General features: G+C 43.8%; 2 protein-coding genes and 3 non-coding genes across 14 annotated transcripts in view; 4 read left to right on the forward strand and 1 right to left on the reverse strand.

Annotated features, from left to right (window-relative positions):
• The window catches only part of PBRM1 (polybromo 1), a 60,789-nt gene extending 50,647 nt beyond the window's left edge, over positions 1-10,142 (reverse strand). For 8 of the 10 annotated variants that reach the window (XM_060271505.2, XM_060271503.2, XM_060271501.2 and 5 more), the window contains exons 1-3: positions 9,983-10,142; positions 932-1,084; positions 345-442 (exon numbers count right to left, since the gene is read on the reverse strand). In XM_060271505.2, the coding sequence (XP_060127488.1) occupies positions 345-442; positions 932-1,069 (236 nt within the window). In that variant the 5' untranslated portion in view covers positions 1,070-1,084; positions 9,983-10,142. The remainder of the gene's footprint in view (positions 1-344; positions 443-931; positions 1,085-9,982) is intronic. The other 2 variants (XM_035106139.3, XM_088663193.1) reach the window with 2 other exon arrangements.
• Positions 10,143-10,262: 120 nt separating this feature from the next.
• On the forward strand, positions 10,263-24,917 carry GNL3 (G protein nucleolar 3). Its single transcript, XM_035106153.3, has 15 exons — positions 10,263-10,326; positions 12,608-12,666; positions 13,670-13,807; positions 14,532-14,642; positions 16,027-16,110; positions 16,489-16,624; positions 18,055-18,158; positions 19,310-19,451; positions 20,925-21,012; positions 21,698-21,872; positions 22,669-22,811; positions 23,221-23,357; positions 23,859-24,055; positions 24,546-24,627; positions 24,722-24,917. Exons 1-15 carry the CDS (start codon positions 10,314-10,316, stop codon positions 24,790-24,792), a joined length of 1,680 nt encoding a protein of 559 aa, XP_034962044.3. The 5' UTR covers positions 10,263-10,313; the 3' UTR covers positions 24,793-24,917.
• LOC118081647 (small nucleolar RNA SNORD19) lies at positions 16,930-17,006 on the forward strand. The gene has a single exon (XR_004692114.1). It is a non-coding gene; the product is annotated as a small nucleolar RNA SNORD19 (small nucleolar RNA).
• LOC118081649 (small nucleolar RNA SNORD19) lies at positions 19,710-19,782 on the forward strand. The gene has a single exon (XR_004692116.2). It is a non-coding gene; the product is annotated as a small nucleolar RNA SNORD19 (small nucleolar RNA).
• LOC118081648 (small nucleolar RNA SNORD19) lies at positions 22,425-22,498 on the forward strand. The gene has a single exon (XR_004692115.1). It is a non-coding gene; the product is annotated as a small nucleolar RNA SNORD19 (small nucleolar RNA).
• Positions 24,918-25,222: the final 305 nt, after the last annotated feature.

Raw genomic sequence — 25,222 nt, forward strand, 5'->3', positions numbered from 1 at the left:
ACACATAAGAAATTCCAATCTTTAAAGTGAGTAGTAAACTGAAAAGGAAAGGATATTTGCAAATGGAAGTCCTATGCTCTTTTCTGCATTGCAGACCCTTATACAGTACAACAAAACATGTTCTGGAAGCCGAGTTACACTCAGAAATGACCTGGGATGTGGAGTTGAGGCAGCTAGTGTAAAAGGCCTTCTGGGGAGCACGGGGTGGGGGGTGCACTGGGGAGGATGGGGTAGGAATTTCCACACTTCTAAGCATATTGTTGTACTTGCACAGATTACAATCAATAGCTCTCATAATGGCAGCCTTACCTTAGATTTCTTATCAACAAATCTCACATGCTTACCTTCGTTTGGGGGCCCTAATGAAAAGCTCACATAGAAGCCTCCCTTGTTCATCTTTGTAATCTCTGATTGTGTTGTATAATTCATGGCATACAGCGATCTAAAACGCAAAGCCAAGGAATAATAATAATTATTATTAATTAATTTATTTATTTATATGCTGCCCAATTGACTGGGTTGCCACAGCCACTCTGGGCAGCTCCCAACAAGACAGACCCAAATTGCAGTAAAATTAAATATTGATACAATGGTAAAAACGCTTAATATACATTTTTGGTCTCCTTACAAGACTGCATTAGATTCTCCATATTATAGATATGAGGCTGAGGATGAAGGGCAACAACTTGGATTAAACTACCTGGTGAATTCAAAACTGAGCTAAGATTGTAAGTGGTAATGCTAGTCTTACAGCACATGTTTTTAGCCACTCCACTTGCTTTGGGCTACGGAAGCGTTGAGAAAAATCTATGAAACGCTGCCTAGAAGTGAGTTAAGTTATATGTCAACTTCTTTGTAAAAGTATAGCAGTTGTGTATTCAGTCTATTTCCATGGTAGCATGAAACGGTCCAACATTAAAAAAATACTTACAGGATCGACTGTAGGGAGGTTGGAGAGTCTTCTCCTCTTCCTGCTTGGGCCTGGTGTAGTAGTGGAGTGGTGGCCATCATCAAAATCTCCACTGGCACTGCTGGAAGGAGAGGTAGCCCTTCGCCTCTTGGAACCCATGGAATCCAACTTCTTCTATAATTAAAAAAAGCGCTCTTAAACATGAGGCTTTCTATCTTGTCACTCACAGGGTGACAATATATGGAACCTGAAGTTCCTCTGAATTCTACATAATTGAGATAGTGACACTTTTTGATGCTACACAGCGAAACTCTGCACCAACATTCTGTAAGCTTGCTCAATAAAGCAATCCATTTAGTCTGGCTTTACTTAAGCCAAGTCATCACTGTAATATCAAGGCGTATGGATGACAAAAACATAATGAAGTAATGAGCATTATAGTTAAGACATATGTGAGAGTACCAATTCTGATGCAGCATTCCTATATGTACCAGAAATACAGATTTTATTGCACATATCGCTGATACTCTAAGCAGAAGCAGAGATAACCATGAAAATCTATTTTTGTTTGCTTTTTTACTTAACAGCTGCCCACACTTCAGACAAGGCTGCAAAGTCAATTACAATTTTTACTGTGACCTACAGCCTTTGAGAATGCTAGAGAAGATATGAAGGCCCAGAAAAAGTACAAGCACGGAGGGACATCCAGCTCCCCTATTTCCCCCTGCCCCAACTGCTGGCCTTTTATATCTCTGTACTAGAGAATGGTTCCAAGCAGTAACAGGCAGTGTGCTGGGGGAAAGGCAGAGGCACTTACCTAACCTCCTGGCAAGTGAGTAACTACTGCTTATCTGGAGGGAGAGGGGCAAGGCAGCAAAATGATTGATTCACTTTGCACCATGCCACCTGCTACTGGTCCCAAGACCAAATAGCTCATAGGGTAGCCACAACAAAACCTCTCTCTTGTTGGTTAGTGATCCAATGACAGCATCAATTCTGAATGAAAGATGTCCTCCCCACCACTACCACTTAAAAAGAATGTAAGAAAAAGGTGTAAAATCTATACCTTGGTTCCTGAACACCTTGATACTCGTACATTTTGGCTCCCGAACGCCGAAAACCCAGAAGTGTTCTGTTTTTTGAACTTTCTTTGGAACCTGAATGTCTGACATGGCTTCCGATTGAGTGCAGGAAGCAGTCAATTGGAAGCCGCTCCTTTGTTTTCGAACGTTTCTGGAATTGAACGGACTTCCGGAACGGATTACGTTCGAAAACCAAAGTACAACTATACTACCACAATTATTAGTGCAAACATTTTTTCCTAAACAACTACATTATGGCCCAATTCTGTTTAGACATTAAAAAAATAATACTGTGATAATCTGGCTGTAAAGTGAATATACACAGTTTGTGAGTCACTAGATATCATCTCAATCTGGCAGGTGCAATTAATCTATTTTTGCAGGTCCAGGCGGGTGTCTCTGACCACCACAGTACACGTCTGTGACTTCAAGGACCACAACTTTTACAGCTAAAAGTGTTAAAAAATCAGAAAATTTACCATGAATTGGAAAAATACTGAGTGACATCCAACAATGTCGCCCTCTTCTCCACCCTCCTGCACGCCCCCCCCCGCCTAAATCTGTTATGGAGGGTTGGACATAATCCATTATCTAAACCTAGAATGTCCAACAGGTCAATCACGATCTACTGTTCAATGGGGGGGGGGGTGTTCCAGGTCAATCGAGGGATCAATTGATGCGATTTCTGTGGTTCTCCTGATCCCCCCAAAAAGCTCAACAACTCTGACCTCCCTCCGCTAAAAAGTTCAACAACTCTTGGCAATGACAATGGGTAGATCACTGCCAGTTTTTTTTATAGTGGGAGTAGACTGCAGTCTCTTCGGAGTTGGATGTGCCTGATCTAAACTAATCTACTACTTACAAAAAGCTCTCTCAAGATCTTGAAAAGAAAATATTATTCAAAATCACCAATATTGTTACCTTAGTTAGTGGTAGTGGAATAACGGAGAATAACATGACATTCCATACTAAAACTGCATCCCCATGGCCTTTCCCATCCTTTCAGTAATGTCTAAAGCGCTTACCACACGAAACCACATCAAACGGCACGTTTCCCTCACCCACTACCGTAGATATAGTCAGTGATATGGACTTGGGATAGAGAAACGTGAGAATGTGTCACATAGTAAGAACTTCTAAATGTTACTGCAGGAAGAAGGAGGTCTTACCAAGGTAAGCCCAAGCAACATGTAACCCGTCCCTCAGGACTATTTGTCACATAAGTCCTGATCTAGAAAAAGCACTTAAGATCCTATACAATCAACAGAGGACAAGTGAGTCAAAATTATCTCACACTATTGATTTTAACAAGATTTAGGCTGAAATTCTAATCATGTTTACCTGGGATTAAGACCAGTGTTAGAAACTCATATCAGCTAATTGCTAAATGCCACCTTAAACCTGGGTTACAGTCGCCACAACAGAATAGCTAGGCACCTTTTTTGCGGTGGGATTAGCTGTTGTTGTTGTTGCTGCTGTTGTTATTAATTCCATTTCTATACTACTTTATATTTTAAAGAAAGAATCTCAAAGTGTTTTATAACACATCAAACAATCCAATCCAGTGCTGGGGGCACTGTCATAGAAGTGGTTCCGCTCCTTCCTCCTGGGCCGTGTTCAGAAAGTGATAGTGGGGGATGAGTGTTCGGACCCCTGGGCTCTCACTTGTGGGGTGCCTCAGGGCTCTGTCCTCTCCCCCATGCAGCAGCTAACAGATTGAGGTAGAATCTTGACAAGACAGAAGTACTGTTTGTGGGGGACAGGAGGCGGGCAGGTGTGGAGGACTCCCTGGTCCTGATTGGGGTAACTGTGTCCCTGAAGGACCAGGTGTGCAGCCTGGGAGTCATTCTGGCCTCACAGCTGTCCATGGAGGCGCAGGTCAACTCTGTGTCCAGGGCAGCTGTTTATCAGCTCTATCTGGTACGCAGGCTGAGACCCTACCTGCCCGCGGACTGTCTCGCCAGAGTGGTGCATGTTTAGTTATCTCTTGCTTGGATTACTGCAATGCGCTCTATGTGGGGCTCCCTTTGAAGGTGACCCGGAAACTACAACTAATCCAGAATGCGGCAGCTAGACTGGTGACTGGGAGCGGCTGCCAAGACCACATAACACCGGTCTTGAAAGATCTACATTGGCTCCCAGTACGTTTCCGAACACAGTTCAAAGTGTTGGTGCTGACCTTTAAAGCCCTAAACGGCCTCGGTCCAGTATACCTGAAGGAGCGTCTCCACCCCCATCGTTCTACCCGGACACTGAGGTTCAATACCGAGGGCCTTCTGGCAGTTCCCTCGTTGCGAGAAGCCAAGTTGCAGGGAACCAGGCAGAGGGCCTTCTCGGTGGAACGCCCTCCCATCAGATGTCAAAGAGAAAAACAGTTACCAGATTTTTAGAAGATATCTGAAGGCAACCCTGTTTAGGGAGGCTTTTAATGTTTAATAGATTATTTTATTTCATTTTTCTGTTGGAAGGCGCCCAGAGTGGCTGGGGAAACCCAGCCAGATGGGCGGGGTATAAATATATTATTATTATTATTATTATTATTATTATTATTATTATTATTATTATTATTATTAACAATCCAGAATAAAACAAATTCAAGCTTCAAGGGAGATATTTCAGATGATTCTATAAGTGACATTTTGCTTTCCCTATACCTATTTCCCTACTTAATTTATATAGCTGTCCCTTAGCAAAAGTAGAAGCCAGTGTGTTGTAGTGGTTAGTGCGTTGGACCTGGGAGATCAGGGTTCAAATCCCCACTCAGTCATGAAGCTCACTGGATAACCTTGGGCCAGTCACAGCCTCTTAACCTACCTCACAGGGTCGTTGTAGGGATTAACTGAGGAGGGAAGTGAACCATGTACTCCTTAGAGAAAAGGGTGGGATATAATAAATAATCTCTTATGCTTACCTGTTTAAGAAAGCTGGAGAAGCTAGCCAGATGGAGATGTCAGTCACCAACCTGGCATCCAGAGATCTCCATGTGATTGCAACTGGACCCAGGCCTGGGGAATTTCTAACACTGATTAAGACCCACTGGATTCAACAGAACATACAGTACTTCTGAGAAGACATGGTTAGGATTGTGCTGACAAGTATTACTAACTTTCTCTGGATTGGAATCATCATGTCAGACATGCCACAGAAAGCCACATCATATGGAAGTTTCCTGAAGAGCTTACCAGTCAGGAGAACCCTGCCTATTTATTGCAGAATTTTGTTCTCACTATTTTGTTCTCACTGTGGCCAAAGCGGCACATGAGCACAGTAACACAATCCCACTTCTGATCACAGAAATTCAAAGGCCCATTTACTGCCTCCAATACTGAAAGTACGGCAATATGCCTTCAGGACTTGTGGCCATGGCTAGCCTTATCCTCCGAGGTCCTAATAGATTTGCCTAATAGACAAGGTTTTTTTTTTTAAAAAAAAGAATGCACAGTTGAAACAGAAGGAACAACCTCCACGTTTAAAGAAAGCAAAATCTATTCAAACTATTCTTTTGTAGTCTTTTGATCAAACTGCGGACACATTTGTTCAAAGAGTCTGAAGAACAATAACATGAAAATCATTCAGACTACAATGAACTTAACCCAATGTTTTTACTTCTGCAGCGTATACAATGCTATTTTGATGCTCCATAAAATACCAAATCCAGCCTTAAACAAGCAATCAACAAAGCATCCAGAACCATTATTCCATATTCATTCATTAAAAAACAAATAGCCGCACTCTCAATGCACAGTGCTATTCTAATTCTAATCACTAATTTTGGAAATGAAAAATAAAATAAAATCTAACTGATTTCCAAAGTTAGATTTGGAAATAAACTGCACATTCAGACCTACAACATCCCCCTAACTATATTATCCATTCCTTTTTAAAAAGGAAAGGAAAAAAAGATTGGGCTCTATCCATGGTTAGTCCTACTCAGAGAAGATCCATTGAAATTGATAGGCATGACTAACTCGTGTCCATTGGTTCCAATGGAGAGGATTCAACTAACAAGTGCCACTAGCAAAAGCCCACATCAGGAGTTCCATTAGCACATTGGGCCTCTGTCTCTTCTGCATAGCTGCCAAGTTATCCCTTTTTTTAAGGGATTTTCCCTTATGCTGAATAGGCTTCCTCGCGAGAAAAGGGAAAACTTGGCAGCTATGCTCTTCTGCCAGAAATTTGTTTTGGGGTAGTTGGGAGAACCCCCAGAAAAGTGTGCAGGGAGAGGGGGATTGTTCTATCTGGCAAGTAGAAAGACTTGCATTGAGAGAACTATTGTTGCAGCACGATGAATTTCTCCCAGTGAGTCTACTCTAATTAGAACTTAGTTGGATACCGCTCATGATCACAATTTTGTTAAACATTTGCATTCCCCCCCCCCCGAGAGCCAGATTAATTAAAAACTCATGAACGAGGTACATGAACAAGTATGATCTGTCATGCCAAATATGGAACAAAAATGCCTGAGATGTGTGAAAAAGGACAAAATGGCACACACATTATCAGTAAATTACCAGATTTACCAGAGTACAACCAGCACCACGAAAAGCCAGTCTCCTCATTATGTCTGATAGGCAAGTAAAGAAACTGAGAAAAGGCAAATCCTTAAAGCACCAATTCAGCAGTTGTATTAGTACAGGCAAAACTGAAAGAGAAGACAACAAAAGGAAAGAAAAACAAAGGGAAAACAAAGGGAAGAATAGGTAAATTAAGCAATCAAGAAGAATGGTTAAGGAAAGATATACTGCAAAACAGAGAAAATGCAGTAGCTATATTAGGCCATTGCCATTTCACAAAGACCCCATTTACATAACATTCCAGGACTGGGGAAACTGTGACCCTCTAGATATTGTTGCACTACAAATCCCATCATACCTACAAATTCAAGTTCAACAACATTTCGAGGTACATGGGTTCCTGAGCCTTATTTTAAGCTCAGAGCTAAAAGTGCATTCTTTTAACATGTAAACAAAGGGTGCAGTCCTATCCCGATGCAAACTGGAAGAGTCATATTCAATGCCACTGTTCCAATTATCACAACAGACTTCCACTAGCACAATGGAACTTCCCCCTTCTCTCCCCTGCAGCCCCCCCTTCAAAATTTGAGCAAGAGGGTTGGGGTATCCTCCAGAGAAAATTCTGAAGGCACTCAAATGAGAGAAGAGAAAGGGGAACTCCTGTTGAGCAAGTGAAACTCCCCATGCACAGTATTAGATTACGATCTTAAAACTATTGTTTTTCATAGGGCAGAACTGGAATAATCAATTCACATAATTCCAAGAATGAGGCTATAATTGTATGGGATTCACTGCCCATATAGCATAAGCAGTTCACAAATCATAATAGTTTAAATATTTTAAATATTTTATTATAAAGAATATGTTGATTGGTATCCACAGCATAGTGTGATCAAAAATAGAAAAGTCTAGTGCTGTCCGCAGCATCAAAATATGCATCTATGTTTTATTACAAGGTCAACAATTATATTTATTCTGAAAATGCAAAAACTATACAAACACACCTACATATCAACCACTTAGCATCTATATGGAGTACTGAGACATATCACTCTTTGTTTCAAATCATTACTATATTGGCAACACCCAACTTTGTTTTTTATTGTACTGTACATCCAAGCCAGGTGTGGATTCCATGAGCCAATGCTCAGATGAAGTTACAGACTGATACTGACAAATGAAATGAACCCAAAGGAACTGATGCTTGAAGATTCAAATGATTTACCTGTTGTATCACACCTCCAGAGAGAGCAGGTATGCAGTATAGAGGTACTCCTGGACCTGTTCTGCTCCTGGTTTTCTGGAGGGCAGCAGTAGTCAACAATGCTATTTACTATCACACAGCATAATTCTATGTTTTTTTCAGAAGTTCACCACACAAACTTAAATGGGACTTTCAGTTTAATCCTATACCTGCTTATTCAGAAGTAGCAATCACTGAGTAGAGAGAACTGAAACCTGATTTTCTAAGTAGAGTTCAAGATTCGAAACTTAGGGCAGTATTAAATGGGTTTCCCCCTGCTTCTCCATCTACCCCACCCCTAATTATGTTCTAGAGCAGGCATAGGCAACCTTGGCTCTCCAGATGTTTTGGAACTACGACTCCCATGATCCCTGACCGCTGGCCCTGTTAGCGAGGGATCATGGGAGTTGTAGTTCCAAAACATCTGGAGAGCCAAGGTTGCCTATGCCTGTTCTAGAGTGTTGGTGAAACCTCCAGAACAGATTTAGAGGGCCTCTGGGGAGAAGAGCAAGACAATGTTCTGTCACACAAGGAGAAATCCAAGCACTGATGAAACATTTCCTTTAGTGTTGCTTTGAATACCACCTTTAATTTTGTGAATCATCTACAATGTTTTCCTGGTAATACATATCTTCCTACTGTCAGTCATGAATTGGTAAATTGAATACAGGATTATTATAAGACAGTCTATGTGTAGCTTGCTCTGTGTCCCTTCAGGTTAACTAGATGTTACCTTTACATCAATGAACCCCCTTTTTTAGAATTCCCCACATTTTTTTAACCCAAAGCAGATGTGCCCACTTCCCTAACCCAAATCGACCCAGATCAGGCTGTGAGAAATTCTTTCCTTTGTGTCATTTTCTTGCTTAACTTTCACACCTACTTGAAGATAGCTAAGGGATGGCAATTTTCAGCAGGAAAAAAAATGGTGTTAGGGAAACAAAACAAAAACAAAAAAAACCTCAAAGCGATTTACAAAAAGATAAAATTACATAACAATATTTTAAACCATACCAAAAGTTAAAATACGAAAACAGATTAAAATCTATATCAGCCTTCTAATCATCTGGGTAGGCTTGTCTAAGCAAGAATGTTTTCAACAGCCTGCCAACCCAGCCTGTCAACAAGAGATCCAGCCCATTTCAGATTTTGTCAATAAGTTAGATAATATATGGAAATGCCCTCTGATAGTAGCCTCTCAAGGCTTTTACCGTTTGTTTCAAACAAATGCATCAAGGAATGCTTCCCTAGCAATGAGAAACATAGCACTTCTTATGTAGGAAACACTATATTTGATATCTTTCTAAAATATATGTTCCACCTAAATGTAAGCCTTTCTGAAATTTAAACACAGAAAACCAGCACTTAGAAATGCAATAGCCCTTACATCAGATAGTAGCACTACCTATATTTGCTGAAGTACCATGTGCACAATTCCTACATTTTTCATTCATCCTGTTTGCCACTTTCTCAACAGTGTAACTCTTGGAAAGGAGAAGCGCTCCACTTTATTCTTTAAGTCATGATCTTAAAGGACATGCAGTGACCACCATAAGTGCTAACTTAATTTTTCTAGACGGTATTAATATGAGAAATCGGGGGCCAGCCACCACCATATGCTTAAAATTCAAGGCGGGGTAGATCTCTCAGAGAAGAGACCATGTCGCTTTTGACAAGTGCAGCGCGTCCTGCTCCAGTACCACTGTGAAAACTTCAGATCATCTTCTCACATGCGGAAGTTAATGCTTGCAATTTCGAGAGGGAAAAGTTAAAAGTTTCCCAAAATCGCAGTTGAAGGAAAACAACAAATCAAACAAAACAAATATGGGGAGGGGGGTGTTAAGGTTTAAGAGGAGAAGGAGAACCAGCTGCGAACAAAAAACACGGAACCGTCTATAAAGTGATGTCGCGTGTGAGAGAGGTGTGTGAATTGAGAGTGGGGGGAAAGAGGGTTAGGAAGTCAAGAGGAGTTCATTCAGGGTCTCCCGAGGGCCAAGCTCTTGTCCCATTTGGGGGGCGAATGGGGACGCGGGCGGGGAGCGAGCAGGTGGGCGGGCGAAGGGGGAAATGAGGAGGCAGTGAGGAAGGACGGTCAGGGGGTCGGGGGCGAAAGCGACCCGCCAGCAGCTCCGCAGCCACACAAAGGGAAACCCGCCGCGGCCTCCTGCCTGCCCTGCCCTCCCCGAGAGCGCCCTGCTCAGCCCCGCCTCGCTCGCCCGCCGCCTCGCCTTACCCAGCCGCCGCCGCTGCCGCTGCTCCCCCGCCTCCTGCAGCCGCGGCCGCGCTCAGCCCCCGTCGAAGCCACGGCCCCCCGCGCTGTCGGCGTCGCCGCCACTGTTGCCGCTCAGCCTCGCTCGCTCTCCCTCGCTCGCAGGGGAGCCCGCCGCTGTCGCAAAAGCAGCCAACCTCGGCCGCCAAGCGCAGGCCGGGAGCGCGACAGGGAGGGGGGAGCGAGTGGGAGGCACTTTACGGCCGAGCCTCGAGTTTTCATCCTTACACGTGGAGCGCCGGGCAGACGAGGCCGAGAAAGGAGACGGGCGAGGAGCAGCTCCTGCGCGGCAGACATGAGGCGACCCAGTAAGTGCTGCTGGGGAGAGGGTGCGGGGAAAGAAGGATTGGCTGCTGCTGCTGCTGCCGCTACTCAAGGGCTTTGGGCAGGAGGGGGAAGGTCGCCTAGCCGCGCAGCTTCTCTCGTGGGCGGCCAGGCCAACGTGCGCCTTGGCGGGCCAGTTCTTTGCTAATCGCGGCCTCCATGGAGGAGCTGGGCGGGCGTGGGAAAAGTGGCTTGGGCTCTTCGGCCGCGGCTTCGGGGGTCTCAGGACGCGAGGTGCTTCCTGTATTGCGGGGTGGGGGGGAAGACTTGGAGAGGCGCTTCCGGGTCTAACCCAGGAACTTAGGTTTCCAAACTCCGAAAAGGCCTGCATGGATCAGGCCCAAGGCCCATCCAGCCCCCGCGATCTCGACTTACAGTGACCGGCCACGTGCCCGCGCGGCGAAAACCGCAAGCGGGTTTTGAGAACTGCGCCCAGTGCTTTTTTGGGGGGGGGGGGTGAACATTTTGTGAATCTTAAGTTTCGCCTCATTGAGGGACAGTATTTCAATGTGCGTAGGAGAATGAGAGTGCCCCTAAACATTTGTAGAGAGAAAAAAGTACTGATGCGCCCATCCTCTTGCTCGGGCCTCTGCAAACCCCTAACCCGCTTTTGGCCTTACATTAATAGGTCAGGCAACGTGAATAGAAGCCCCTTTGCTGTTCTCTTAGTGTGCTTCCCACCTCGCTCCTCGCGCCGTTTTTCCACCTTCCTCCAGTCCACGGGCTGGTAATGTAATGTTTTGGTCTCCCGGTGTGTGTTTTTTCCTTGCTCCCAATCTTTCCGTGTCTTTTTCGCCGTCTGAAGCCTCACTCACTGCTAAGTTCTGCCCTCTCAAAACTGATTGTTGATGCTCCCCTATATAGAGCACCGAAAAACCCCAGGTGTTTGGGCAAGACTGGGCAAATCTCATTCAGTGTCTGTGGGCAAGCCCTTGCTTTTGCTCTTTGGGTTACTATTCAGCAGAAGGGGGGTTCTTTGGAGAATTTTTGGCCTACTTACACTGGCTGGAGCTAATGGAAATTGAAGGCCGCACATTTGGAGGCTACTGTATAGGGTTCCCTTCTAACGATCCTAAACAATCCTAAAAACATGGAAAATTGTGGCTGCTACTGAAGATGAACTTGTCCGTCTGCCTTTGCTCTTATTAATATGTAAGAGAGGGAGGAGTTAGCTGTCTTTCCACTTTTGGTGAAGATTTCCAGCTGTTTAAACTGTATGCTTGTAAACCCGGAAAGGTTCTCAACAGCAAGAAGCTGAATAGTGCCGGACAAAACCTTCCCACGCAACCATGTCAAAATCTTGGGCATGTAACATCCAGACACCTTTCCTGTGCAGGCTAAACATACTCTAACTTCAGTGTATGTTTAGCCTGCAGTTCTTTGCACACTTTAACCCCCAATGAAATCAACCAAACTTAGTATCTGAGTAAATGTGCACAGCAAAGGCTGTAGCCATAAACACAGCTTCCAGGAGGTAAGTCCTAGAGATTGAGGACCCTTTCATTGGCCTATAGGTGATTTAACTCATAGCAGTATTTCCCAGGCTGGGGTCTACAGATGATGTTAGATTATGACCTCCCTCATCTCATCTCCAGCCAGCATGGCAATCAATCAGGAATGTTGGCTTAATTCCTTTTCCATTAGTACCAATGGCACCGACTTGCCACAAAGCTGGGCTCCGTGCTTGGCCTCCCCCCCCCCCCCAATGCAACATCCGTGCAGGGATAAGGAGGCAGAGCAGGGCTGCCAGGCTCCCCACTCGGCCTCCTCTTGCCCACATGATATCAGCCCTTAGAAAGCAAGTCTGATTGAACGCTATAGAGATCGGCCAGGGGTTGAATCAATACTGTACTGGTAGTGTTGGGTCACGACAAAGCAGTTTCTGAGGATGTGAGAGATGTGGGAATGGAGGTTGAGGTCTTTAATTTCTGCTTAGTGCAATCTAAGGCTGTGCTACACATGCAGCACAGAACGCTTGAGTATACCTACGACTGCAGATGGAGATACCACTTCTGAATGCACTTCCACTTTAAAAACAAAACTTGTGGATAGAATTGCATACCGGCAAGGAGAAGCCCTTTGCCTGGTATGCTGGGGTTTTTTCCTCCACCTGCTGCCTATAAGTGGTATGATTTTATACTGTGTTGTGTATATTTTATAGTGCTTTGGATCATATTTGTGGAGGAGAAGGTTGAGGCACACATTTAACCACCTGTTGTTGGCTTGGATCTGCAGGCATTTACCCTTGGGCTTTTTATATTTCAGAGTTGAAGAAAGCTAGTAAGCGTATGACCTGCCACAAACGCTTTAAAATACAGAAAAAGGTAAGTTACTCAGCAGTGTGCAATCTACTATTTCTCAAGGGAGAGGGCAGGATTGTTCTTGAGGTAAGTTATTTCCATGAGCTACAGTTAAAACTGAACCTATCTCGCAGGGTTGTTGGGAAGGCAAAGGGTAAAATCAACATCTTATTCTATCAAAAGCCTCAGGTGTGCAGATAATTTTACCTGGCACCAAAAATGCGTTAATGAAGGCACAAGGCAGACCTCGCTAGGGAGAGCATTCCAGAGACAGGGAACCACAACTGAAAAGGCCCGTTCTCACCACCCTCCGAGCTTCCACTAGAGGGGCACCTAGAGAATGACCTAAGAAGAAGCCCTGAAGAGTTTTATAAATCAAGGCTGGCACTTTGAATCAGGCTCAGAAGCATACTGGCAGCTATAGTAGCTGGAACAGCATTCTATGATCTGTTTGCCTTGTACCTGTCAACAGTTATGCCGGCGCATTCTGAACTTTAAAAGCAAAGATGACATACACAGAGAACCTTCAGTATCGGCCACATACCCTTCTTTTATTTTCACTGCCAGTTATACTTTTATCAGTTGTGTACGGTATTCAGTCCTTATTCCACTCACTACTTAATCACTGGGATGTTTAGATGCTGAATGTTTCCTGCAGTAATTCAAAACTGTTGGAGATAATGCTAAAAGGTGGTATGAATATAACTATACTAAGTAGAGGTGACTGTCAACTTACATGGGGGTTTCCTGGAATAGCATGTAAAGCCAAAATTGCATATTATCAAAGCACATTGGGTTCATTGGTGGGTGGGATTGCCAGTCTTTTTCCTGAATGCCTGCCATTATTATTATTATTATTATTATTATTATTATTATTATTAATATTAATTAGCCAAGTATGTAAAGCTAAATGCATGCAAGTTAAATGTGTAAGTTGTAAGTTACCTGTATACAAAACACAGATCACAGTGTAATGAACAAACTTGAGCATCTTTTAATAGCAAAATCTGCCCATTGTTGGTTACAGGTGCGAGAACACAACAGAAAAGTCCGGAAGGAAGCCAAGAAACGTGGGCACAAAAAGCCAAAGAAAGATCTAGGAGTTCCCAATGCGGCACCTTTCAAGGAGCAGGTTCTTCGGGAAGCAGAACAAAGGAAACAAAGGGTAAAAGAACTTGCATATTCATGGCATATTGTTATGGAACTCTTAGTGAATCACTGTCTACTTTCAGCAGTCAGTGGTTCACCTGTAACAAGATGAAGAGCCTTGGGTCCAGGGGACAAAGACTGGCCTCCAGGCATCTCTGTCCAGCTCTTGGGAAACGTCCCTGAACAGCCCTGTTTCACATCCCTACTGCTTTATGCCTGGCTAGGATGTGTACTTGAACTCTGAGAATGCCTCTTTCTTTTCTGGGTATCTGTATGAACTATCCTACTGTACGAAGACACTGTTTACAGTGTTGTCCTTGGGCTTAAAACAGATTCCCCGCTTCTGACCTACATAGTACTGGCTGGCTTTAATTTCTTACAGTATTTAATTAGTCAGTTCAGCGACATTTGTGGTTAATATTCTAATTGGAGTAATTAACCTGGGCTGCAGCACTGGCATTTCTGTGACAGTTTCAGCACAAAGTGTTGAAACGCTTTGGCATTTGCTTCTGTGTGACTTCACAAACTCAAACAGAAGGAAATTGGAACTTGGCAACTGGTTCAGCACTGTTATGGCGTTCTCCCACTGTCCTTTGTTAATATGCTTGGGTTTTCAAGGTTATAAGGTGGTATTCAACACTAAACATAGTCGAATTCTGGGTAGCCGTGGTGCTTTTCTGAATACAGTAGGAGATCCTGTATGTAACTTGGTGCCTTTGTGTGTTTGTGCATGTGAACAGCGTGAAGAACTAAAGAAACAACAGAAGCTTGATCGGCAGAAGGAGCTAGAAAAGAAACGCAAACAAGAAGCTAATAAAAAGGATGCTTCCAAAGTAAAGCTTTCTGAAAAGGTATGCCTTTCACTTAGATCAGAAATACTTCACGAAACATGAAAAATTTCATTTGTGACAACTGGAATAATGGCATCCGAGTACTGTGCCAAACATCTGTGCCAGTTGGGCTTCTGCAGTTCCCTTGCTTTCCAGTTTGGCAACATTTCCCTCCATTTGCCTAAAATGGCCAGACGTCAAATCCATCCAGAGCCTTCCAATTGCCTGCCATCCCCCACCACAAGCACACCCTACATCAGGGTCCCCAGACTACGGCCCGGGGGGCGGATGCGGCCCAATTAGCCTGCCAATCCGGCCCGCGACGGCGCACGACGCCCGCTCTTGCGGCGCGCAGCGCTCTTCCGGGTTGGGAAAAAAGCGCCGAAAATCCTTTGTGCGCATGCGTATGGGCCTCTCCCGACCCGGAAGAAGTCATTTCTGGTGCACTTCCAGGTCGGGGGAGGCCCACGCGCATGCGCACAACGGATTTTCGGTGCTTTTCCCACCCTGGAAGCGCGCCGCCGCGCCAGTAAGCGCCCGTGCGCATGCGCACGGGCGCGCACTCCCCAGCCCGCACCCTCCGGCCCGCCGCGCGATCGGCGCGGTGGGAACCGGCCCAAACGCCGGTAAGTCTGGGGACCCCTGCCCTACATGGTATGCTTTGATACAGAGTAGATGGGGGAGGCCTCAGGAGGGAGGAGGGAAGGAAAGAGAAGTCCCACTGCATGAGCAGAAGTTTGTTTTATTCAGACAGATCCAACTGAATGTTTTCCCGAAATGTAGGCTAATACTTGGGGATATATTTATTTATTTATAAAATTTGATTGATTTGTTTTTTCATTCCAATTATGATGTTTTGTAGGGCTGAAAGGAGTCTCTTCCAAATACTTACACAGAGAATGTGAAAAGTTAGAGTGCGGCTTATATTCGCGACCTTATGCCGCCAGCAAACAGCGGGCTCCCCCCCCCCCCGGAAAACATCCCAGGAGCACAGGGCAGTGGCGCGCTGCCTGCCTGCCTGCCGCTCCCAAGCCTCCCCCGAGCTGTCGGGGGTAGGGGGCACCAGCAAAGCAGCACGGGTCCCCCTCCCCAGAGAGCAGTGCGGGGCAACATAGCGCAGCCTGACCGCTTCCCCTGAGCCACTGGGGGGAAGGGGGGAAGCAGCCGGCAAAGCGGTGTCCCCCCCCCCGAGAGCAGCCCAGGTATTGTCTCCCCCCCCCTTCAATTTTAAAGGTGCGGCTTATATGCGGGTGCGGCTTATATTCGGGCCAATACGGTAATTGTCATGTAATTTTGTGTTCTTGTTGCTTTAAAAGATTGAAGCCCTGATGATCAGTGTTTCGGTTCTAAGTGATGCTAGATTCCTGTTTACTAAATGTTCATTTCTGTATCTACTTTATCTTAGAAATCAGCCGCAAAACAAAAAGCAAAGGCAAGCCGGCAGTCAGAGAAAAAGTCACAGAAATTCTTTTGCAAGGAGCTTAAAAAGGTAAAAATTTTTACAGTCATGTGAAAAACACTTTCACTGTGGCCATTTACCATCCAGGGAACCTAACGCCTTCATTTCAGCCATGTGACATGCTCTTTTACTTGGAGACCCCAGCACTGCCCAGTTTTCCAAGTGGTCCCAACTGGTTTTTGAAAATGGTTGTGTTTCTCTTTGTATTTTGACCATTGCAAAGAGAGATGTCATAGATTTTCTATGGTTCTAAAAAGGATGAGACAGCTGCTTTCAAACAGATTTTAAGATTCGGTTAGATTAGAGAAAGTGCCCTTATCTTAACTACTCCTTACAATGAACATGGCGACAACATTTGTGTGCAGATTTTAACCCTGGAATGTGTACCTTTCCCCTGTTGCTGTTCAGGTGATTGAAGCTTCTGACGTAGTGCTGGAAGTCTTAGATGCTAGAGACCCTCTAGGCAGCAGGTGCCCACAGGTGGAGCAACTTGTTAGTCAGATGGAAGGAGAGAAAAAAATACTGCTGGTTTTAAATAAAATTGGTAAGTGAAAATAATATTTTAAAAAAAAATCCTACAAATACATATCAGTTTAGTTGAACCCAAATAATTAGTGGTTTCATTATAATGTGTGATGCCTAAGAATGGAAGTAAATGTTTGTGTTTACTTAGAAGTATGTCCTCCTGTGTTTAATAATAATATTACAAGTAATGGCTTTTGTTTGGTATCAAGATACTTTTCATCTGGCATCAGTAGGGTGGGATTGACTTAAATCCAAGCATCCAAAGTTTCACTACCTAGCAGACTTTGTACAATCACCCAGTTAAATAACATTCTAGTGGGATGTGAGCTATGAGGAAAATACAAAATGATACTGACGTACCTCTGAAGACTGTCAGATCCAACTCTGAGCTCACTGTTCCGGTTGCAATAGGGTAGTTTTAGCAACAGCCACAGCAGCCACTTTCCCACATGTCAGCTGCTAGCTGGGAGCCTCAGCAAAGCTCCACTGCGCTTCTCAAGGAAACCTTCTCTGAAGCCCCAAGAGGGGCTTTGCTGAGGCTCTTCAGGTCTGAATTGAACATGTGTAAAGGGGGGGGGGTTACTGTATTATTATTTTTTTCTAATCAACTAGCAACCCTATATTGAAGGTAACAGCGTTTTATGGTGTCCATCTTTTCTATTTTGTGTGAACTGCCACAATCAACAATAAAATCAATACAGTCATACCTTGGATCCCGAACGCGTTGGTACTTGGACGTCTTGGATCCCGAATGCCGCAAACCCGGAAATGATTGTTCCGGTTTGCGAACCTTCTTTGGAACCCGAACGTCTGATGGGGCTTCCAATTGGCTGCAGGAGTTTCCTGCAGCCAATCAGAAGCCGCACTTGGCTTTCTGAATGTTTTGGAAGTTGAACGGACTTCTGGAACGTATTCCGTTCGACTTCCAAGGTATGACTAATTAAAAGGCTTTTAGTGAACTTGTTATATATATTCCTGTTATTACTATTTATTTAAGATTCAGCTGGGCAGTTTCATGAGGCAGATAAAGATACGTACCTCAATACTTGCCAAAGGTAAATGAGGTGTACCAGGCAAAATCTAAATCTAGTAGTTGGAATCTAGTTATTTTATTGTACAGTACTTTGCTGGAGACAAGACCAAAAAAAAAGCCATCTAGCAAACTTTATATATATATATAAAAAAGCATTTGGGTTTTCCTCTAAACGAAGGGAAATAAAGCAGTTCCTCGCATCTAAAGGGGATGGGATACAGTCATCTTTGAAATTGCAAAGTATCTTGTGGCATGTTTTCATGGGTTGAAATATGCTTCATCCATTGCATCAGCACTTAACAAATCCACTGAGCAGACTTACCGCAGCTGCCTTTCCTTGAAACCATTTTATCACCAGCAATGTGATCACTGCCTAATTTTTGCACATTGGGGTTTGCGGTGGTGTTATCTTTCAGACCTAATACCGAAAGAAAACTTGGAGAAATGGCTGGATTATTTAAACCAGGAACTGCCAACAGTTGCTTTTAAGTCTGCGATGCAGCAAAAAGACAAAACTGTGGTAAGAGGACCCCCCACCTTTTCGGCAATGCTGAATTATGTTGCTTGCATGGAACGTTATGGGGGGGGGAGAGAGAGACTGAAAATCCTAATATGAAAATGCATTCCCTCCTAGCCAACAGGTTGTAACAGTATATTTACCTTCTGCGTATGCCTGGTCGAGACCCTTTAGCCAATTGGTGTTCTTGACTGAGTGGGGGAATTCTGCGTGGATGCAGATTTACACGCGCTGGGGCTGTTCTTTTCCCGCACCAAACGTGCTCCCATTAGTACATCAGTGTGGGAACGGTGCCCCCACTGCCCCTTGTACATCCACTGAAATCAGTGGATTTTGATTAGTTGTGGATAGCTTAACTCCAATGTTTTTGGTGGGTCTAGTTTCTCTGCCTTTTGTTTTATTATTACTATTTTCATTTCAAAAATTAGTGTTTCCCCTCCACGAGAAGTCTGGTGGGCAGCAACTCGAGAACGGGCCTTTTCTGCGGTGGCTCCGCTTGTAGAATGCTCTCTTCAAGGGAGGCTCGCTTGGCGCCTTCTTTACATATCTTTAGGCGTCAGGCAAAAGCCTTCCTCTTCTTCCAGGCCTTTACAAAATTCTGTGGCCTTTTAAACTTGGAGGGGTATTGGCTCTTGTTTGTTACTGCGGTATGTGCTTCTGTGTTTTTATATTGTGAAGTGATCCTCGGATGAAGGGTGGTATGAATGAAATGGCTTTAATGATGGGAAGCATTTTCAGAAATGAAAGTCCAGGAATGGAGGCCTTTAACTGATAGCTATCAGTTAATTTATCACTTTTTCAAAGAGTTCTATGTACTTTTCTCCCAACGAGTAAGCAGTTGCTTCTGAAAACTGCATTGTTACTTTTGTCCTAAAATAATTTGGCCGGGAAACATATGGCAAGTACAACCAAAGGTGCAATTCGGTTGCACCACTGTGTCTTCCTCTGTCCCATGACAGATTTCTGTGCTGCAGTCTGCCACTCATTTCATAGATGTGTTTGTTGCGAGTTTGTCCTTCTCCTTAAAAGACAATTAAGGTTTTTCCATTTGGTGCACAGATCTGTGTGTAGTTTGAATTGCTGTTTTAAACACATTGCCTTATGAAATCATTTCCTCTGATGGTGACGTACTCGATCGTAATTTAAATCTACAGCAACAGAAGAAGCACACAAAAAGACGTAGTGCATATATTGATTTATCGAGATCCAGCTTATGTTTTGGGAGCGAGTGCCTGCTAAAACTCCTTCGAGAGCACAGTGCAACTAAAGACAGGGTTATTCAGGTTGGTGTGGTTGGTAAGTGCCCGATTTTTTTGTCTACATGGAGTTCCTTGGGTTGCAGTAATCTGAGCACTGTAGCAGTTTTAGTGGCTATGTGCTATCACATGGTGGCAATTCAAAAAAGGCCTCTTGCCTTTAGCTGTAGCCTTTCAGGGACGTGCTGTGGGAATGAAGTGCTTAAAACGCCGTAGTATGAGCTCAAAACACCATGCACATGCCCAGCATCCTGGAGGTGGTGGTGGTGTTATACCTGGTCTGTTTTGTCACTGGAGTGAGAAATGAGGATATATCATTTTATCTTACATTATTGTGAAGACTTCAGATCCAACTCTGATCTCGCTCCGCAGGCAGCTTTAAAATGGGTGTATCTCACACGCTTATTGGTGAAATATTTTTTTAGAGAACAAATCAATGCCAAAAATTAGAAGGTGGCAGTACCACCTACAAACATTTCTCTTGTGCTCTGCATGCCACCACCCTCATGGCCCCCTCAGCAATATTGCAAGGGGTGGGTAAAGGAAACAGTGGAGATTGAATATATACAGTCATACCTCGGTTTAAGTATTTTCAGTTTAAGTACTCCGCAGACCCGCCTGGAACGGATTAGTCTACTTTCCATTACTTTCAATGGGAAAGTTCGCTTCAGGTGAAGTACGCTTCAGTTTAAGTACTCCACGGACCATCTGGAATGGATTAATCCACTTTCCATTACTTTCAATGGGAAAGTTCGCTTCAGGTTAAATACAGACTTCCGGAACCAATTGTGTTTGTAAACCGAGGTACCACTGTACTACAATATCCCTCCCAAGTAAGCAGTCTTCCTGGAGTATAATTTAACTTGAAGATGACATTTCTACTCCCAGGTGTGTTTTGAACTTGGGATAGAATCCCACCTAAATAAACATCGGGGGTGGGGGTGGGAGAGATCTATGGACACTCACTCCACCAAGGAGAAGGAGCCATCTTTACATGTAATCTTCCCAACTGCACTTTTTGTGGGGGTGGGGAGTGTCTGTGAAATGTGGCTCACCCTTGCTCTGGCCATTTCTTCTGGGATCGTTGAATGGAAAGGAAGGTGGCTCTTAGAATTATTTGTACTAAGAGCATGAACAGTCATCTCTTCCCAAGATACTTCCAATCCAAAGTTGGGTAAAGAGAGAACTGGTAGAGGAGAGGGCAAGGGATTCATGCGAGGAACTGCAGCTGAACACACTTAGACTTCACTGGCAACATAGAGCTTAAGCAATGTCTTCATGGAAATTGTGAATCGTACAGATGGGGAAGAAAAGAGCTGTGATGCAGTGCAAGTTATGTGATTGGGGGAGTCAGCAGGGGGAGTTCCACCTCCACTGGGCAAATGCTGGTCTGGTAGCATAAGCAGATTTCCCCCCCCCCCCAAGAAAATGGAAACTTTCCTCTTCAGATATTTAGCATGCCAAATATGGTTACTAATGCACCTTTGTTCTTATTTTGTATCTTGGCCTTCAGGTTTTCCTAACACAGGGAAAAGCAGCGTAATCAATAGTTTGAAAGAGCTGCATGCCTGCGACGTGGGACCAGACAGAGGCCTCACTAAGTTAGTTTGCTTTCATGGTACAACGTTTTTCAAGGATTGCCATTCAACTTCACTATGATCCCTCCTGTGGTTCATCTTCTTCTCTCCATTTACACAAAAGAGATCCCATTAGGGAGATGTATTGTTAGGACGGGGTGGGGAACCATTCTAACAATATTTCATTTTCAGCTTTCCCATTGCATAGCCATTTTCAAATTGGTAATGAAATGGATATAATCTTCCTTATTGTTAAGCAGAGTGCTATAAAATGTTTAATTAAATTGTGTCAAGATTGCTGGTTGTGAAACTAGACCATTTGTTTTGACTTCATTGGACCAGGGCTGTTAGAAGAGATCATGGGAATTGAATCAAGAGTAAACGGGTCACATAGTGGAGAATAACCTTGCATATCCCAGTAATTGCAACCTGACATGTTCAGATTTGTGCTTTCTGGAAAGACTCCCATCTAGCCCAGATCTAATATGCTTTGATTCTGTATGACAAGGATGGGGAACTTTTGGTTTTCCAGACATTGCTGAACTACAACTCCCATCATCCCTCAGCATTGCTGGCTGATAATGATACGAGTTTGGGAGTGCCACACTTTTTCCACTCCTGCTTTATGATTTGCTTCTTTGTCAAATATTTCCTGGTGTTTGGTTTTTCTAAAACCCCTAATGCTCATTATGTGTGCGTTCTTTTAAAGGTGTCTACAAATAGTTCACATCGACAAACAGATCAGGATGTTAGATAGTCCATGTATCATTGTAGCGCCTTCCAGCTCTGCTCTTGCTCTGGCACTGAGAAGTACTGCAGACATTGATGCTGAAAACTTGGTTGGTTCAGTAGATGCTATTCTGAAGCATTGCAGCAAACAGCAGGTAAAGCTATTGTAGTTTCCATGTAATTTATTGGACTCGGGTGTGTTTAGCTTGCACACTTGTTGCAGTTATGGGGAACCAGTGGCTCTCCTGGTGTAGTTGGACTAAAACTACCACCATCCCTGTTCATTGGCCATGCTAGCAGGAACTAATGGGAGTTGACGTCCACCAGCACCCAAAGCGCTACAGGTTCTCCATCTGTTTTATTAATTGTGTTGATAAAACAGCTGTTGGTCTGCTTTCTGGCAAGGTTCGGTAGCAGTTGTGTAGCATCAAGTTCACACAGATAGAATCATCTATGTTTGCCTATCATGTCAGACTCTTGAGATTAAATCAGATAAGATTCAACAAGTTAATGCTCTTGTTTACCATATTCCTTACCTGCTCTTCACTATGAGGTCCCAGCACATACTATAATTATTTAAAAGTGCAATCTTTAAAAAGTTTAAACAGATCACAACTGAGAATTTGGTTGGGTTATAAAATATGAATTTCAAGTTTTATATGCCCCATCATTGAACAGATTCATGCTTATTGCTGTATTAGCCAAGTGAGAAATGAGGATATTTGTTATGTCTTACTGTTACAGTGAAGACATCAGATCCAACTCTGATCTTGCTTTGTGCTTAATGGTGCTTCCTAAGGAGTTCTGACCCACTTCTGCTTTCTGTTGTGGTCTAGATACATAAACTGGAGCAAGAAAACGCTGCTCTTGCCGTTAAAAGGCTTGGGCTTACGAGTGATGTTGGAGAATCTGGTGTACATATAAGAGGCTTTCTTTTTATTATTATTTCAGATTATGCTGCACTACAACATCCCAGACTACAGAAACTCTCTGGAGTTCTTAACTCTGCTTGCTCAGAAGAGAGGAATGCTGAAGAAAGGAGGTCTTGCTGATACAGAAAGTGCGGCCAAACTATTTATGTATGATTGGACAGGGTAAATATGTTCTCATTTGTCTGCATGAAAGATTTGCTGCTGAGAAATAGGTGCTGTGCTTAAAAGAACATGGTGTAGAGAAAGAGAACCTCTCTCACCCCTCCTTGCTCAACTTCTGCACTTCCTTGCAATGCTGCTACTTGAATCTTTCTCTCTGCTAGTTGCCACCTCCCCCCCTTTTTTGGGGTCAGCTACAGCCCTAGAAACAAGGTGGAAAATTGGGGGTGTACAATTAAATGTTAACTCCTGGAAGGCAAGACCAGAATGCTTTGTGCTGCTAGCCAGCCCCTTGCAATTTACACAATGTAAAGCCAGCTCTCCAGCCCTCCTCTTCTCCTGAATAAATTGGGCAAATTCCTGGTTTTTAGATCCTTTGCAAACAATTTTCTCTCCTCCCCCCCCCTTTTAGGGCCAAAGTGAGTTACTATTCGCGGCCTCCTCCAGCATGGACTCTGTCGCCACACCTTTCCCGTGAAATTGTAGCAGCAGCACAACAGGCTTTTAATCTTCAGGATCTGGAAGAAGATAACAAAAGTACCATAAAAGGTGATGCTGGTGTACCAAATTAATCTTGGGTCTTAAGATGTGAGTTTCAGAGCAGTTGGGTAATTGTTGTTTTGCTATGTTATGCCACTTCGTTTATTAGGTGTATAAAATAATGCTGCCCACTAAGAGCCATCTCCTGAAGCTTATCAAGCTTCTAGCATGAGTGGCCAGAGCTATGCAGTTGGGAGGTGGCTCAGTTTTCAGGGGCTGCTACTGTTCTGTGGGTCAAAACAAACAATGGCATCACTGTCTTAGGTGCCATGGAATCTTGATTATAGTGAGAGATGTAAACTTAATGCTCCTGAGTGTGTTGTGCTTACAAATACATACAACTAAAGCTAGAAAATGAATTAAGCATCTTGCATCTTTGATGCTTTCTGCTGCACAGTTCACTTAAAATGTGGAACCGTTTTGGTAGAAATCGGACCAGAGTATTTGTCCTTTGGGAAAGCACTTTCAAGAGTTCTGCCCATATAGCATTAATGGACATTTCTTTTACAGGTAGCAAATATCCTAGTGAGGCAAGCAGCATTGCCTTTCAATCTCTTGGCTTCACCAAGGGCATAATAGAAGAGAGTGAACTGCCAGAGGAAGTATTGGACGGGGAGAAGACAGAAGCGAGTGAAGATGAGGAGGAATTAACTGAAGGAGAAGAGGAGGAGGAGGAGGAGGAAGAGATAGAAAGTGATATTAAAGAGGTACATCTAGGAGCACCTAGATTAATCATATCTCTAGAGTCGTCAGCAAAGAGTGGAGAGGGTGGAATTCTTGGCCTCTGTCCTTATCCATGAATAAAATGGCACACTGTCAAGACAGTACAACCTACACTTGTAGGTTATTTTTGAATTTGCATGTGTTGCAAATAGCTTCCTGTTGGAAATACAGTGGTACCTCTGGTTACGAACTTAATTTGTTCCGGAGGTTTGTTCTTAAGCTGAAACTGTTCTTATCCTGAGGTGCACTTTCGCCAATGGGGCCTCCCGCTGCTCGCGCGCCTCAGGCATGCAATTTCCATTCACATCCTGGGGCAAAGTTTGCAGCCAGGAGCAGCTACTTCCGGGTTATCGGTGTAACCTGAAGCGTTTGTAACCAGAGGTACCACTGTAATGCCTTTGGCTTTTAGTAAAATGTTTAAGCACCATCAGCGCTGTCATGTTGACATTTTACATTCCTGTCACCTTGTTTCAGGAAAGCAACAGAACAGCAAACAGCAAAACAACCTCTGAAGAGCTAAAAGCAAATAATGCAGACTTGGGGAAGTTACCTACAGGTACATTGATTAAGATTAAAGAATTTCAAAATACTAATGTCACCTTGAGCAAGCAGATTATTTCAGCCTGACATATATTTTTTTCCTTCTGAAGGTAAACAACTCAACATAGAGAAGACTAGAGACCTGGATGATGCATATGACTTCAATACAGATTATATGTGAAGAGAGTATCAAAAGGACTTGAGTGCTGCTTTGATTTCTGGGACCAATACCAGGACTTTTTGGAGCCCCTCAAGTTCAGGCCATGTGAATATTGTACAGGAATATTAAATAATTCAGGAAAAAGATTTTGTTTTCAACTTTGTAAATCGTATTGAGTAATAATGATAATTTATTACTTGTACCCCGTCCTTCTTTCTTTCTTAGGTCCCACTTGTCAGCTGAAAAGGCATTTCCTTGCCTCTGTTATATGAGCTAAAGCAGAACACTTTAAGTGGCATGCTGACAATAAAGGGTTATTTGCTGATCTACAGTAATAGAATGCAGTGGGCTATGTAGGAAGGGTGGTATTGAGAAAGATGTGCTGCTCTCACTTCAGTGCAGTGACCACTAGGCTGACGCAAAGCACCCCTTTAAGGACAGGTGTGATACA

Source organism: Zootoca vivipara, chromosome 2, assembly GCF_965207765.1.
Source record: "Zootoca vivipara chromosome 2, rZooViv2.hap1.1, whole genome shotgun sequence".
Taxonomy (NCBI): Eukaryota; Metazoa; Chordata; class Lepidosauria; order Squamata; family Lacertidae; genus Zootoca; species Zootoca vivipara.